The sequence below is a fragment of the Oculina patagonica genome, chromosome 7, assembly GCF_052425735.1.
Source record: "Oculina patagonica isolate OP01 chromosome 7, crgOcupat, whole genome shotgun sequence".
In the NCBI taxonomy this organism is placed as follows: domain Eukaryota; kingdom Metazoa; phylum Cnidaria; class Anthozoa; order Scleractinia; family Oculinidae; genus Oculina; species Oculina patagonica.
The window spans coordinates 5,679,890-5,696,050 of NC_135764.1; the positions used below are offsets into that span (position 1 = coordinate 5,679,890).

Below are 16,161 nucleotides of genomic sequence, written 5' to 3' on the forward strand. Positions count from 1 at the left end.
TCAATGCAAATTACTCCCATCAGTCATTTGGTTGGAGAATTTTCTGCTGACGCACTAAGCCACTCGTGCTTGTAATTAAACTGTCAACACATAACTCTAAACCAATAAACATAACATCGCTTCAATAAATCACGCGTATCTTCAACAGTCTTTCAAACGGGGAGTACTTACTAACTCAAGACCAGATAAACAATCTTGGAGATATCGAACCAAGGTTAGTTACTGCATGATTACAGTTTTTCCAGCTCGCCAAAAGCAAGTTCCGTTTTTCTAGTTTTCTGTTTTTGCCCCATTATAACGTTGACAAGGGTGTGTTTGAAAGAGCACAAGGCTGAGCGATACGCAAATCACGAGAAATGAAAGGGATCTTCAGTTGTCCTTGTAATGGCTGGTTATTTAAGGTCGCGGGGGACACCTTAGGCTCGTCATTATGCATTTATTTAAAGCGTATGCACGAAGTACAACGACTGACATTGGCAACTTTACGAGATATTTATGACTGGACAAAAATATGGGCGCGTGCGCGTGATTTGTAAAAAATCCCTGTTTCTTTGATATTTTAGCCAATTTAAAACAACACTTAGCGATATATTTTCATTTCAATTTGAATATTTCTGCAGCTCAGAGTAATCACAAAAATATTCGGCATAAACAATCGCGTTCTTTTTAAAAACGCATTGTTCTCACCATAAAAGCGTGGAATATAATTACCATAATTACATCTCTCCTTTGCAAAACGATCGTATTTAGGTCGGGACACCTTCGGAAATCTCAAAGTTTGGACTTTTCCGACAATTTTGTGGCAGAGAATACAGCACGGATACAGAACTTCATGACTTGCCACTGCAGATAGGTAAACTATGAATACTGTAGTGTGTCATAACAGAAGCGGAATTTTAAAAGAGCGCTTTTAGAAAGAGGCAGAAGACATTAAATTCAAATTTGCGCACTTAAACCGCCATAACTTGCTGGCAAACTTTAAATTAAAAAATCCGCTTCTGTTATGACACTCTAGAGGTATTGACTGATTAGTTTTTGACAAGATCACAGTGTACTGTCTCCTACTCGTTCCGCAAACTCTGCCACAAAATCATGTTTTTCCCAATTTGGCACTAACGAGGCTATAACATCGCGGTTAAATGCAATCTACCAAATAAAAGATGACATTCACAATCTTTCATCATTTCTTTATGTTTCTGTATAATTTGAGTTTAATCGCACCCATAACAGCTGAGAAATAAGCGTTTTAAAAGATGCAGGTCAACCAAAATTTCCCTTCATGAATTTATTCATGCTGTAGGTATCCCCCGCGACCTTAAATACTTTTCGAAACTTCTTGTTACTTGCGAATCTTTAATATATTTTTAGCCATAGAAAATTTTAGATAGACTTGGGGCGTAGTAAGTTTACCACACTAAGGTTGCACGATATCAAACAGAGCGAAGCGAAAGGTTCAAATGTGCTTTCAAACTTCAGTTAATAATTATAATTCATAAGTTCATAAACCTACGAATTTATGGATAATTTATATCGGTGAAACTCCCAATTGGCTAATTAGTTATTTTTTAAAAAAGAAACAAATATGGCCAAAAACAATTGGTTTTTCTACCTTATAAATATTCTTGGATAACTTTCACCATTTTCTTCGCACACTTCGACAACCATATCCAGCCAAACGTGTCATGCATGACTACTGTCACTGATATCAGTATCGAACTGCAGTACCTTTTAACACGTTAGTCTTCAAGCCGAGCTGGAGGGTTCTCCGACTTGTCTTCCTCGGAGGTTTTGGGTTCCCGAAACCTACAAAAAGAGGACGCCATCAGCGCTTCGTATGCGCTGCTGACTTCTTATGTTTCTTGAATATTTATATCATGATGTTTTTCTCGTATGCTAATTTCCAACTTGATATTGTTCTGAACTCTATCCAAAAGGACACGCTTGTTTGGGAAAGTTTTTGGAGTCGTTTAATAATTATTTTAAAAGCTCTCACAATGTGTTTTAGACCTGATAAACTTTGATTTTAGACTTAAAAAAACATTACGCCTCGTTTATAACATTACACAAATAACAAGTCTGCGGAAGAAGATACGGTTTTATGGAGGATATATTAAACAATGTGTGTGTGTGTGTGTGCATGACGGGCCTTGACGTAGAGAAGCTTGCTACTCGTTTGGAATTTCATTCTAGAGGAAATTTGGCTATTGCATAATTCGTTAGAGCTGACTTTTACTGAGCTTTAAGGACATCAGGTCGTTAACGTCCTTTGTAAGACTGCCTGGTTGCTTAAGGCTGGTTCTCATATGATCGCCCCGATCGTCTCTGTCGCTTCTGTCGTTTGCAAATTCTGAGGCGATTGGAAGCGATCAGGGGGTTCTCATATGATCGCCGCGATCGTCTGGTATATGAAAAATAGGGTTAATCAACCAAGATAATAATTCATGATCTTTTCTTTGTTCTCGCATATGAATATTCGATTTTATTCCGATCGGCGCACGTGTTTTTTTTTTTTTTTTTTTTTTTTTTTTTTCAAAACTCCGATATCGCTTATGGCAGCCTTCGATGCAAAGGCAAACTTCGTGGCCTCCTATCTTCTCATTATTGCCGTTTTACGGCGAAGAAGCAAAAGCGAGCTCGAGGCCAAACGGAAACGTAGTTCTGGGTAATACTGATGCACCATGCACAGGCGGCCCAAGCTCACAATTAGAGGAGTTAAAATATTTAACATAATCTATTTTGTAACCGTATGCGAAACGTGACTCTCGACCGGCAGCATATGGAGGTGTTGTGTTACAACGGTTCTCATTTATGAAGGTTTGTATGGGAGAATACGCTTTCGAATTTATAGCTAAATATAATGAGATTTTGACAATAAAATCAACTTACCTCAATGTCTTGTCGTTATGTCTGTTGTTATCTCGGTTCTCAGGCCAATCCGAGGCGTTTTAAGCGAGTTATGCAATTTTTGGTTTCCACTGCTAAGAAGTGGAAACCAAAAATTGCATAACTCGCTTAAAACGCCTCGGATTGGCCTGAGAACCGAGATAACAACAGACATAACGACAAGACATTGAGGTAAGTTGATTTTATTGTCAAAATCTCATTATATTTAGCTATAAATTCGAAAGCGTATTCTCCCATACAAACCTTCATAAATGAGAACCGTTGTAACACAACACCTCCATATGCTGCCGGTCGAGAGTCACGTTTCGCATACGGTTACAAAATAGATTATGTTAAATATTTTAACTCCTCTAATTGTGAGCTTGGGCCGCCTGTGGGGCGATCGGTCGCAGACCGCGGCGATCGCGAACGATTATATCACAGGCGGCCCAAGCTCACAATTAGCTCAAAATGTAGGGACAATCTTGTTCCAGAATCAACAGAATATCGACAGCCAACAGAAACTAGCACCGAAAGGGTGTATATTTCAGACAGCGACAATGTTTCCCTCACCAAATAGGCGACAGGTGGGTTGGATATGAGCAACAAAGCGACATCAGAACCCCCTTGAGAGGCCTCAGGAGTATTTCTACTCTTCCTGGATGGGATGCTAGTCCATCGCAGGGATGCCCCTCTCTATTCTGCAGAGGCTCCTTCAGGGGGAAGGCAAAAAAAAAAAAACACGAAAAATGACTTTTCCCTTCCCAGTGTCCCCCACACGCTTCCGTTGCCATTCTCTCTAGGCTCAGCACGCATACTTTTCACCTCTCCCCATTTCCCATTTTTGGAACGTTGCGAGTTCTAAACGGTAATCGATCTGTCGCAATGTCAATACGACGCGCCTCGAGTTTCAACTGTTATTAACTCAAGTTACTAAAACCATTAACTATTAACTCTCCTCGCGGGGAGTTTCGTGAGTTAATAGTTAATAATAACAGTTAAAGTAAAACTTGAGACTTATTGAGGCGCATCGTATTGACATTGCGACAGATCGATTACCGTTTAGAACTCGCAACGTAAACCGCCTTCGCCCGGATTCAAATCGCCCCCAAACCGGTAAAAAAAACACTGGAACGCAGGTAAATAAGAACATTTTTATTTTAAGATTATGAATAACTAATACAGCGTTTGGGTCCCGTGTGGCTGAACTATCGAACACTATCAACCATTACTGTGCAGTGAGGTCATCTGCAAAATGGTCACGTTTAATCGTTTCGTTTCTGAAGTTTCGGCGGAAGATTGAAAATATTCAAAATCACCGGATAAAATGCAATCCCGATAAGACTAAAAGAAGACCATAACTCGAACATGTTGAATGACTGATGAGCGCGTGTGGATAGGTGCAAGTTTCAAATAATATTTTAGTCTGCGCGCGATTACTTAAAACTATATCAAGAAATCTTAGTTAGAATTTTACTGAAAAAAAAATTCGATTAGGGCTCATCAACTATTACGCCCAAGGAAATCGAAAGCGAATAATTTATTAAATAGCTGCTGGGGACGGTAGTGCAATTCTTTCTCAAACTTCCTGGTACTTTAGAAATATCACATTTGTATACGAGTTGTTAGGGAAGTTTTAAACACCGTTTAAATATTCCTGCGTGTCCGTTAATTATTTTATAAGCGAGAACCGCACAATAAATTCTTTTTTGTAGGAGCGAGGTAAGCCTTTTCAGCCTTTCAGTGTAACAAAACCGATGCCACATTTTGTACCTGTAAGGAGAGCTAGAACGAAGGATTTTTTTGGCATCGTCTTTCCGGTCCAAGATACTTTTAGAAATGAATGGAACGATAATTTGAGGAAAAAACTAAGTTCATAGTGCTTTTCGAAAAATAATCACGGACACGACAAAATCACGAGAATCTTGAAAATTTGATGTTGCACAAATTTCCTGTAACAAGGCATTTCCCCGTTTAATTTCAGAGCGTGACAAAACGCGGTCAAAGATGATGTACGCATATGTCTTTGTGCTAGTTTGTCTGTGTAGAACTCTGCCAGCTTGCTGGGCTGGATCCAAGCATCAGAAGGAATTTTTAACCAAGTCAGGGATACCTGGGAAGGAGGTAAGACAAGGAAAATGCGGTTACTTTGTTACGTATGCCTTCGTGTGATGCGTTACTCAAAGCTCTACGTCCTCCGCCATTATCAGCTTACGATAAGTTATAATCGATCTTCATATTGGTTCTTGTAGAACTTGATTGAAAGCGATACACCTGTTGACGAATTTGACAGCAATGGTGAGTATGCACAATCAGAATTATGGCTCCTCCTCGCCCCTTATGTTATTGCCTAGGTTTTTTTTTTTTTCACCACCAAATTTCCACGTCCAACTTTTAACATGGCGGATAAGAAGTCTTTCAGAAGGTCTGGTTGACCTTTGTTGTTGCAAAGACATTTTACTTTCTATTGACAGAGTGTAGTGTGAAGACAGTTGATGGAAAGTGCTGCGAAATTCCATTTCTGTATCTTGGGAAAAACGTAACCTCATGTGTGCCAGGATTGTTGTCTCTCAGAAAGTGGTGTGTAGTAAGTGAAAAAGAAAAGACATGGGGATGGTGTCCATCAGGTTTGTGAATTTAGTACTGTAACCGTCGATAAGTTCCAAAAGATCATATCATAATGCACCTATCAATGTTAAGCTCCAGGGTGGGGGGGGGGGGGCAACCCACGGGAATTTGACATCGTGAAGCTCTCCCAAGGTAGGGATTTTGACATCTAAAATGGTCTGCTGGGTTAGAAATTTAAGAGGAGATATGTGAAATTTGACATTCACTAGGTGCCCAGGGGTGGGGAATTTGACCCTGGCTTCCAAAAGATGTCAAAATCCCCTGATTCTCCCCCCTCCCCCCCCCCCCCCGCACCATGGGCCTTAACACTGATAGGTGCATAATAGTACTCATGGCGAATAAACGGACTGCCATAAATTAACTGCCATTTATTTTTTTCCAAGAGGGCACGGTAACGAATCCTGCAATCTGATTGGTTATTAGCGCGGGCAAGATTCTCCTATCTCTGCCCACTGGCCACGGTAACGCTTTCGTGAGTTTCATTTCGCGGCGAGACGAACGAACCCATGACAGTTTTGCTCTCCAAAATGATTTAAATCGATGTAGTTGCTCACCAACCGTTGTAAATTTGAAAGGGAAAATTAGCAGTGGAATTAAAGGCCTTGAAGTTCTCCAAAAGGCGAGTATTTATTCTCTTTAGTGACAAAATGAAGTTATAGTTTTATGGCCGTGGTTTGCCGATCGTTGTTTGTGCATTCGCACTGATTTTCACGCCATTTGCGGTTAACTGCAAGTCGCCGGTTTACAGACTCGATTTATCCTTTCAAACACCTTGCTTCTCTGCTACTTTTCTCCAAAACCGAATACTGCTTATCGCCATTCAAGAAAATGAGATGCTTTATTAAAAAACAGTCAAATTAATTCTCGCAATATTGTGCCGTCACTGTGCAGGCGACCAAACTACACATTTCAGCTTCATTCAGTTTCACTTTCGCAAACTTTTTGTCAAAACAGAATACTGTGGGAATCAACACAGAGGTTTTTGACTCGTTAAATACAAATGTAAATAGCTAAGTGCTTTCCAGTCCGAAAAGTAAGTTTAATTAACTAAAGAACTCACAAGCCGAAATGGAGTTAAAAGTGTTTCGCAACTCGCTGATTGCTCTGTTCTACATTGTGCTTTTCTATTATTTCAGATGCTTTTTTTCTTTTTTTTTCAGATGAAATTTTCCTTGAGTACTGTTCATTTTAGTGAATTTATTTTGTTTGGCAGTAAACTCTTATAGCAAACAGATCATTATTTACTCTTGCCGTAGCTCATTTATGGCGATCGACTCAACATTGGATGCGCGCGTATATAAATACAAACACATTTGGCAAGAAAGTCTTTGTAGGATTTTTAGGTGTTTTTTAATCAAACACATTAAAGTAGGAAAAAAATAAATAAGTTATTTACCGGCTTAGGGTCGGTCCGTATAGTGAAAAACTGTGACCTCGGCCTTGAAAATGCTGCCCTCGGCCTGCGGCCTCGGGCAGCATTTTCAAGACCTCGGTCACAGTTTTTCACTATACGGACCTCCCAGCCGGCAAATAACATATATATCCTCAGGAGCCATAATCGGGGACGGAGACCGTAAGCGCGCGATTGAGGTTGTCCCCATGATATGGAACAATTGTGCTATTTTTATGGCTCCTGATATCCTTTAATCTCGCTACTTCTGATATACAAAGTCATCCGTAACCTTCCTTTCCTTTAAGACTTGAAGTTACCGCGTGTAGTTCTTAGAACCATCTCAAACGAATAAACCGAGGCGAAAATAATACATTTGCAAACTGGCCGATGTTTGATCTTGTTCGAAACAGCAAAACTCATGTGGTTTCATGTCACGTGACTCTTACATCGAGGGAAAACTGGCGCCTAATGCGCAACACCGCTGTACAACTCAAAGCGGTAGCATGTACAAGTACTGGGGGGTAGCATAACGTGCAGTGCTAAGGAGTTCAGTTCAGGTTAAACTATTATGTCAGTTATTACCGGAAGTTACTGTCAATCAGGAAATAATTTAGACCTGACTTACAGCGGTAGTGAAATTTTCCAATCCTTTTTCTGTTGTGCATCTTTATGAGATCGTCGAAGGTCAGTTTTCCCTGTTGGCTGTCTTTTGGAAACATTTTTACGTCGTCTGGCATTTCTTTGAAAAACCTGGCATCGTAAATTATGGCAGTACCTTTTTTGACGGGTTTTCCGTTCCAAGTTTTAAAATTTCCCTCAATGACTTTCAATAATTTACAAATTTAAAATGTCTTTCCAAAAACCGTTTGTCCGTAACAACAAGAAGCTGTACCGGTTATCAGTATTCGTTGCGTTTCCACTTTTTGCAAGCGAGACTGGCTTGCTCATTATAATTTTTTTGTTTGGCAAACCCTACCGGACACAAACATAAAGCTTCCTTTTTTTTGCTTTTATATATTTATCGGACTGAAATTTAAAGGGACGGTGTCACGTGAAATCTTATAAGTTTTCGTGTAAAATACTCTACAACTACAAGGATGCACTCACTGTTAAGCAGAATAACCTTTATACAACAAAAGAAAGTCATAAAAAATCATTCTCTTAGATGCAAATAAACCGCAATCAATGGTTTTAAAGAAATTTTTTTCCAAGTAAAACTGTTAAACTTGAACGCGTCGACCCGACGTTTTCAAGTTTTAGGCCACTCCTTTCCTACCAGTCTGTACCCAAACCACGTTTTAAAAATTTTCAGGACTTGTACTTATTAGCAAGGCCAGGCCACTATGAGTGGATTTAGAATTTAGAATACTGCCTCTTTAAGCCCGTGCTGAAATTCGCCATGTAATCGGCCCCTAAGTCATGCTTTGTAGCAAATAAAAAACAATGTAATTTACTTTCTATTGACAGAGTGCAGTGTGAAGACAGTGGATGGAAAGTGCTGTCATTTTCCTTTTCTGTATAAAGGGATAGAACAAACCTCTTGTGTGAAAAGCGTTACGACCAACAGAAAGTGGTGTGGAGTTACTTATAACTATGACAAAGAAAAGAAGTGGGGGTGGTGTCCATCAGGTATGCGTGTTTAATACTGAGGGGTGACATAAGGGAGGGACCTGAAAGGGTCAAATGGGAACTGGGATTTGGGCAAATGTTCAACTGGAAAATGAGATTTGGGTCTCTGGAACTGGGCTTTGGCCCCAGGAGCGCCATGACTTGGGTCTAAAAATTTTTTTCTTCTTCGAATGTTTTTCAACAAGGATTTCAGGCGTTTTGGCGATCGAGTCCTTTTATACAATAACTGAGAAAATTCTAGCGCTTTCATAGGTACAGAGCTGTGGTCGACTGTTAAGGACTTTAATTGTTTATGCGCATCCTTACTGCGCACGTAATTAATGTCGCAACGTCACGCCACGTCATGCATGAGCGCGCGCGCTGAGAAATCTTTCCAAACACATATAGGGTGGGTAACCGTTGCGTTAACTTCGCTTGCAGTTTCCTCTCTTAAACGGTTGGTGACCCCCTTTTTTTCGGGATAAATAACCTTTTGGGCTAAATCTCTACCGATTGACAAAAAATGAGCCAAATTCGAATGTTAGAAGTTTATTATTTTTTCATTTTCCCTCCCCGCGCGCAATCGAATAAGTCAAGTTTTGCAGCATTTTTCTGTTTCGATCGTTGGCAAATCCAATTGTCAAAGACAAGGTTTATTCTAAGGGACTTTAAAAGTGAAATATATTTGTACAATAGACCCACTCAAATAAATTGGGACAAAGGAAGGTGGCCTGCATCAATTCATTTGAAATATTTTGTTGCCAGAAGCCGCAGAGGTCATATCGAGTGACGAAATCAAATTTATCCAAATAAGCGCCTTCTTTCAGATATCATATCTCGAAAACGAATTCGGTGACCCCCAATTTTTTTTACATTTCTGACTTAAGTAACTTGTAAACTAGCAGTGGTGAAAGTTTAAGAAAAATTGCAATGTTGGAAGATTTTCGCGCGAACGTCCTTAAGAGGTAGGGAGAAACACTCGCCTGCGTCTCGTGTTCCACTCTACACTTCTCTTGTGCTCTTGTTACTTCCTCGTGCTTTATAACAGAACAAAGCACGGTCAAGGCTTTTTTTGTTACACTTATAGACAGCCTGATAAACTGTAAACTAAGCAATCACGCTGAATAGATTTTTTATAAATTTGAGTCTCAATTCATTTTCCATTTTCACGTTGTCTTTGGCGTTTAACCGTACGCGTAATTACCACAAGACTGCTGTATTTACAATCTAATTGGATATTTCAGCTAATCTTAAAAAAAAATCTGGCTCAAATCGTACCGATCAAACTCGAATTCGCTCGAAGACTGTTCTTTCGACGACCAGGTTGTGAATAACGCTATGCACCAAATAAATGGCTAAGCGTTAACAAAAAAAGTTATAATGGTATACCCCAGAAAGTGGTCTGGATTAAAGGTAGAACCTAGTTGTTGAAAGTCATTTGTATTTTTGTAGCAAGTAGATAATAATGTTATTTAATTTACTATCTATCGACAGAGTGCAGTGTGAAGACAGTGGATGGAAAGTGCTGCAAGTTTCCATTTCTATATAAAGGGATAGAACAAACGTCATGTGTGAAAACGGGTGACAAAAAGTGGTGTGGAGTTACTTATAACTATGAAAAAGAAAAGAAGTGGGGTTGGTGTCCATTAGGTATATGCATTTTATTATAAGGGTTAACATAACGTGTTATGCTGAGGAGTTAAATTCAAATCAAACTGATTTTAATTAATTAATTAATTAATTAATTAATTAATTAATTAATTGTATGGCACGCTACGCACAAGTCCTAATTACACGGCTACTTATGATCCACCTAAAGCAAAATTGAAGTTTAAGTAATTTTCTCTTTAATTATTTATTCAATGTATTATTTATTTTTAATGTAATGTGATGTAATGTAATGTAATGTAATGTAATGCAATGCAATGCAATGCAATGCAACGCAATGTCATGTAATGTAATGTAATGTAATAAGGTTGTTTCTTTAACTATATCTCAGTATTTATATAAATAATAATATAGTGTAACCTAGATATAACGAGTGGCCAAGGGACCGGCAAATACGTTCGCTATAACGAGGTTTAGTTATATCGAGGCCATTTTCCATATATTTTACTATTACAATACTAGAGCGAAGAATATCGTTCGATTTACCGAGGACTAACATCTGCAATTACATTACCTTCAAATTAAAGAATAATGAAGGTAATGTAATCCAAGTAAGTAAGTAAGCCGTGAAGTCAGCCAGTCAGTCAGTCATACAGACAGACAGACAGTCAGTCAGTCAGTCAGTCAGTCAGTCGTCCGTCGGCCAGCCAGCCAGCCAGCCAGTCAGCCAGCCAGCTTGCCAGCCAGCCAGCCAGTCAGTCAGTCAGTGAGTCAGTGAGTCAGTCAGACAGTCAGTCAGTCAGTCAGACAGTCAGACAGTCAGTCAGACAGTCAGTCAGTCAGTCAGTCAGTCAGTCAGTCAGTCAGTCAGTCAGTCAGACAGTCAGTTAGTCAGTCAGTCAGTCAGTCAGTCAGACAGTCAGTCAGTCAGTCAGTCAGTCACTCAGACAGTCAGACAGTCAGTCAGTCAGTCAGTCAGTCAGTCAGTCAGTCGGCCCCTCTTTTTCCTCGACCAAGCGTGGGACTAGTTTATTTCATCGATTTTATAATGTCCTTCACCGTTCAATTCTGTTCAAGCAAACCTAAAGAATCGAGGAATGTAATTTCAGGAAAACCACATTTGCCAACATTAATTCAAATCGCGCTAGCTCACAGCTTCAAACCCCTTCTCACAGAAGCTTGTTTCTGGCAGGTCTCTTTTCTCTGTCCTGATTGCTTAAAGCTTCCTACTTTAAGTTTATTGATCAACATTCGTGTTTTAACAATTTCAGATATCGTTTTGCCTTCGTCCGCGGCCAACATCTTCCTATGGGTCGGTGCAAAGCCGTCCTTTTGCAGCGAGACTCAAAGAATTGCCGAAAACCTACGTGAAACTAGGAGTGGGAGTTTTAGTTTTTGGGGCTCAACGGCCAACTTGCAAGAGGAATGTTGTGCAGAAGGGTGCAATACAGAAGAAATAGATGAAGTCACTTTTGGTGACGAAAAGATAGTACGTTACCCGATCTACTCACTATTCTGACAAGGCCAATTAAAACTAATTAACCCGATAAAACCGAACTAAAGAAAGCTCAACGACTCTCCTGCAATGCATGAAGTGTTAGGTTTTAATTTCTGGAATTTGCTTTGGTTTTTATTAACCCAAAGCAGTTAAGTACAGTTGCCCTCAATATGATCCAATTCCAGTTTCTAAATAGGCTTGTTGCTAATAAGCCACCTACTAGCTACAGACACGTTTTAGTACCAAACTAATGAGAACTTTTCAATCTGTGTAGTAATTTATGTAACACAAAATAGCTATAAAAGAGGATGCTAGGTTGACAATAATATCCGAGAAAAATTTGGTCTAGGTTTTAAATTCTAGCCCTTTAAAACAAACCACTAAAAGTGATTCTTACGTCAGGCGTTGTTCTTTTGTTTTTGAGCTTCGTACTTGCTTTATCAAAGGTTTTTTGCAAAGCAGCATAAATTTCAATTACAATTGACCTTGTTAAAGACATAAATAGATTGATTTATAGGCTTTGAAAGTGGGAGACTTTGAGATGCTTACTATTGAGTCAATGATAACAGTAAAAAGGGTAATATCTCAAAAGAAATATTTCGGAGGTAGCTGGTGAGAGCACCTGAAAAGTCATTTTAGATGAATTTCTTTGTGATAAAGGGCGAAAAATTCACTTTTTTTTGGTAGCTTCATTCATCTTGCTGTTTTCTTACAAAGATGGCCTCGATGCATGGTCAGAGTTTAAGAAATCAAATGCAGTCTCTTGAGTGAATACGTGTCATACATTGCTAAATTGAATAAATTGGAACCAACATTATAATAAAGTTTTCTGAGCCAAGATTTAGACAGTATATCAGGTCAAACGAGAAATTTCCATAAAGTAAAAATGGGGGAAAACTAATTTCATGTTTATTAAACTTAAATCTTAAGTTTTTTAGCATGCCTTTTATCTCTCTCTTTTTCTTTTCCTGCGTAAAAGTTTAATTACCAAAGGTGACAATTATGTGTAGTTTTGTTAAGTGCATGTACAGTTTGGTCTAACGTAAATATGATTTTGTAGGGTAATAAGAAGCTGTACGACGTTTAACTGCAAGCTGGGTATAAAACAAAGAAATAAAACGTAGCACTGAACTTTACCAGCTGTTACACGTATTAAAACTATGCTAACTTATATACCTGTGTATGTATAAATATGCACCTAAATAATGCATTATCTATATATCTGATCTTGTTTATGGCAGGCCGAGCAAAACAGAGAAAAGTACATGACCCAGTGCTGCTAATTCTTGATCTCAGAAGGTAAGTGCTGTGACCGCTTGTACGTTGTCATTAAAGGGCAAGTAAGGGCAAAAATACACAATCCATAGGAAAAAGGACAAAACTTTCTATGAGTAAATGAAATCAGGTGAATAAGTTGAACTCAAAACTCCAATGCTATTGCTCTAATCACAAAACAGCGCGACCTACCTTTAACCTCCGAATTCAACTGTATGATGATCCGAAAAAGAGAGTTAAAGCCGCCAATTTCTTTATAGTCGTCCATATCAACCACCACTATAGTCTATCGTGGTCGAAACACATTGACCACATTGCAAAGAAGATATTTTCTGTCCCTGCTTTGAACATGTTAGACCTTTTATTCCAACAAAATTTTTAAATACAATTTCTAAATCGTTGATCCTTCCCCTATTCGATTACTAGTCAAGTCTAAACAAGGGTCTGACAGAGAGAATTCATGATAAAACTCTTAAATCGAGCAACTCGGATTAGCACTCAGAGCGACTGGGAAAAAGATCTGCTGGTATTTTTAGGATGCTTCAGTGGGACACTCTTGTCCGACGTCAGCATCACACTGTGATTATAATGCATAACGTTATGCATACTATAGATACAATTTAGCCCTCCAGAAACCCAAATTTGAAACTTGAAAAAGAGTGTTTCATATCGTGCCTCTAAATTATGGAATTCTCTTCCAAATGCGATCAATTAGAGCAATATCTTGAGTCATTTAGTAAATCTCTACACACACTTGGTCTCCACAGTAGCAACTAACACTGAATGCAATACTTGTAGTTGCATAGTCTGTAGTGATTTGTGAGCACTGCTTTCTTAGAAACCAATTCTTTGTAATTGAAGATATTCCGTGTCGAAATAGCTGTCTGTCTGTCTGTCTGTCAGTTTGTCTTTCTGTCTTTCTGTCTGTCTGTCTGTCAGTCTGCCTGTCTGCCTGTCTGTCCGTCCGTCCGTCCGTCCGTCCGTCCGTCCGTCCGTCCGACTGCCTGTCTGTACGTCTGCCAAAATGTTCAGTTAAGGAAAAAGAATGGACTGTCTTCGCATAAGGGCGTAGATTGGTGCAAGGCACAATTAACTGTAAACTGAGTTGCAAACAGGTGACACGCGAATTAAAGAAAACACCACATCACTTCAACAACTTTTCGTTAGAAATCAACTTGCACCAAGATAGTTAATAGACCCAATGATACTCTGCGCGTTCAGTCGTCCATCCATTAGTTCGTTATTATTACGAGACTGTGCAGTGTGTTTTTTAGTCTCCCTTTCTCCGGATAAACTACGTTCCTTGAAACGAATGCTGATGGTAATTCTTTTTATTTTCTTACAGGAAAACTTCGCATACGAAGAAGAAAAATAAACACGTTTGAAAGTGCCAGCAATACAACATTTTGAATAATCACGGATGGCTGTTAACTTATAACATAGAGGCATTTCGCTTGCCCTGCACGGGCACAAAAAATTTAAAAAATGCAAGTTAAATATTTGCTTACAATTTGGACCACAATAAAACATTATATGCTTTGGCTATTGTCTCCGAGTGTTTTTAATCGTTCAGTTATTTTACTTGTTTGAGGGATTTTTCTGCAGTTTCTATTAAATTCTTGTTTTTGATCTGTGTAGCTGAATAACTATAACATTCTTTTCGTAAAACGTGCAATATCATAGATCATCTGTTGGTCAAAATCAAACAACAACCCCAACAACAATTGTCCAACTCACTGCACGGCACAGCAGTACTTGAAATTCGTGTGAAGGAGTTTGACACAAAACTGCGGTAGAATTTTCGCAAAATGCTACAAAACGCAACTTTGGAGGTTGGAGAATGTTTTCAAGCATTTTATAAAGTTTACAGAACAAGCGAATACTTTTAGTTATATAAACAAAACTGCTCGCCTGCCATCAGTCACGGAGTAGCTTAAAATCCCAACAACAACTCTCCAACTCACAGCACGGCACAGCTAGCAACAAAAACCGATGCAAAAATTGAGAATTCTTGTTTTAGAATATTTGTTTTGCATTAACGTGACAAACGTCTTGCAATCCAAAGCTGTTTTCTCAGCCATTCCGGGGTTTTTGGTCCCTGTTTCGCAAATTCCTATACCTAATTCATGTACCTTTTACTGAAAAAAGGTAACCCTTTCATATACTAAAAAGACATGACATATGCTTAAAACAGGAAGTCTTGATGCCATTTTTATGGAACGTTTAAGGTGCGTCTGCATATGGTACAGGCATAAGGTGCGTCGGTTAAAAATATTTTAATTAAAGGCCTTTTTAAATCCCTAAACTGATATCCCTACCTTTTATCCCTCATGACCCTTTTATTTACCTGAAGCATGAAAAGGGATCCTCTTTCGGGATGAGCCTCCTCATGAAGCGCGAGAAAACGTGTGTGAGCGAGCCACGATTTGGTTTTGGTTTATTTCTAATTTTTAAAGAAAGTGGCGCCAGATTTTTAAACCAAGTGCTAAGTGCAGTTATGCAACGCCAAAGCAAACCAGAATCAAAGAGGCTAATTTTGACATAACAAATTCTAACTTGACACGGAGGCTGGGGGGAATTAAACAAAAGATATCACATCGAGGTTGAGGAATGAGTAAATCATTTGGCTTGTTTTATCCCTCTAAGACTTGGTTAGAATTTTGGTATTCGAAATAAGCCTATTCTCGGACACTAGAGTGAAAATCACTCTTTTAGACTTATACGTGACAGTTCACTGAGCTGATTACCAGGCCGAGAAATAGTTGAAATTCCATGCAACTTGCAGATGAGTAAAATATTTCCAATATTTTTAATGCAGGTTTGGCGGAATTACTTCCGGTAACCTGCGGTCACGCATGCCGCGAAACTAGAAACTGATAAAGGTTACTTCCGGTTGCTGCTCCTCTGTCAATCTAACCTGAAATCATGCCCTCCCTCCCGTTGCAAGGGAAAAGAAAACGCCTGATCGCAGGTTACTGTCAATCGGTCTCAGTCATAAACCATCAGAAAGCTGGAAACAAATCATTCTTGTCCCCAGAGTTCACGATCCTTCTGGTCTGCACCTGGAATAATAATAATAATAAAAAAACTAGACCGAAAAAGGAGGATAACAAGGTCGAGAAGAAAACAGATTTGTTATCCTTTTTTCTTCAAGTGGAATATTGCAGATCGGAAATTTCTACCGATCTAACAATCGAATAGAGGTTGTTCCAAATCTACTGAATCTCGTTCCGTTCGATCGCAAATCGTCCCGCAAGACCCCTCCCTT

General features: G+C 39.0%; 1 protein-coding gene across 5 annotated transcripts; it reads left to right on the forward strand.

Moving 5' to 3' along the window:
- Positions 1–114: 114 nt before the first annotated feature.
- LOC144659448 (72 kDa type IV collagenase-like) lies at positions 115–14,436 on the forward strand. Of its 5 annotated transcripts, none has more exons than XM_078519893.1 (9): positions 115–214; positions 4,868–5,007; positions 5,136–5,181; positions 5,358–5,510; positions 8,372–8,533; positions 10,007–10,162; positions 11,392–11,609; positions 12,860–12,917; positions 14,239–14,436. In XM_078519893.1, exons 2-8 carry the CDS (start codon positions 4,891–4,893, stop codon positions 12,899–12,901), a joined length of 894 nt encoding a protein of 297 aa, XP_078376019.1. In that variant the 5' UTR covers positions 115–214; positions 4,868–4,890; the 3' UTR covers positions 12,902–12,917; positions 14,239–14,436. The 5 variants fall into 5 exon arrangements, with proteins under 5 accessions (XP_078376019.1, XP_078376020.1, XP_078376023.1 ...); XM_078519894.1 differs by having other exon boundaries at positions 10,007–10,147; XM_078519897.1 differs by lacking the exon at positions 11,392–11,609.
- The last annotated feature ends 1,725 nt before the right edge of the window (positions 14,437–16,161 follow it).

Excerpts from the sequence above, each read along its gene's own strand:
- LOC144659448 (XM_078519893.1), top strand. The coding sequence starts at position 4,891 with ATGATGTACGCATATGTCTTTGTGCTAGTTTGTCTGTGTAGAACTCTG. Across the intron at positions 5,182-5,357 it reads TGACGAATTTGACAGCAATG|AGTGTAGTGTGAAGACAGTT; the intron begins GTGAGTATGCAC and ends TTCTATTGACAG. Across the intron at positions 5,511-8,371 it reads ATGGGGATGGTGTCCATCAG|AGTGCAGTGTGAAGACAGTG; the intron begins GTTTGTGAATTT and ends TTCTATTGACAG.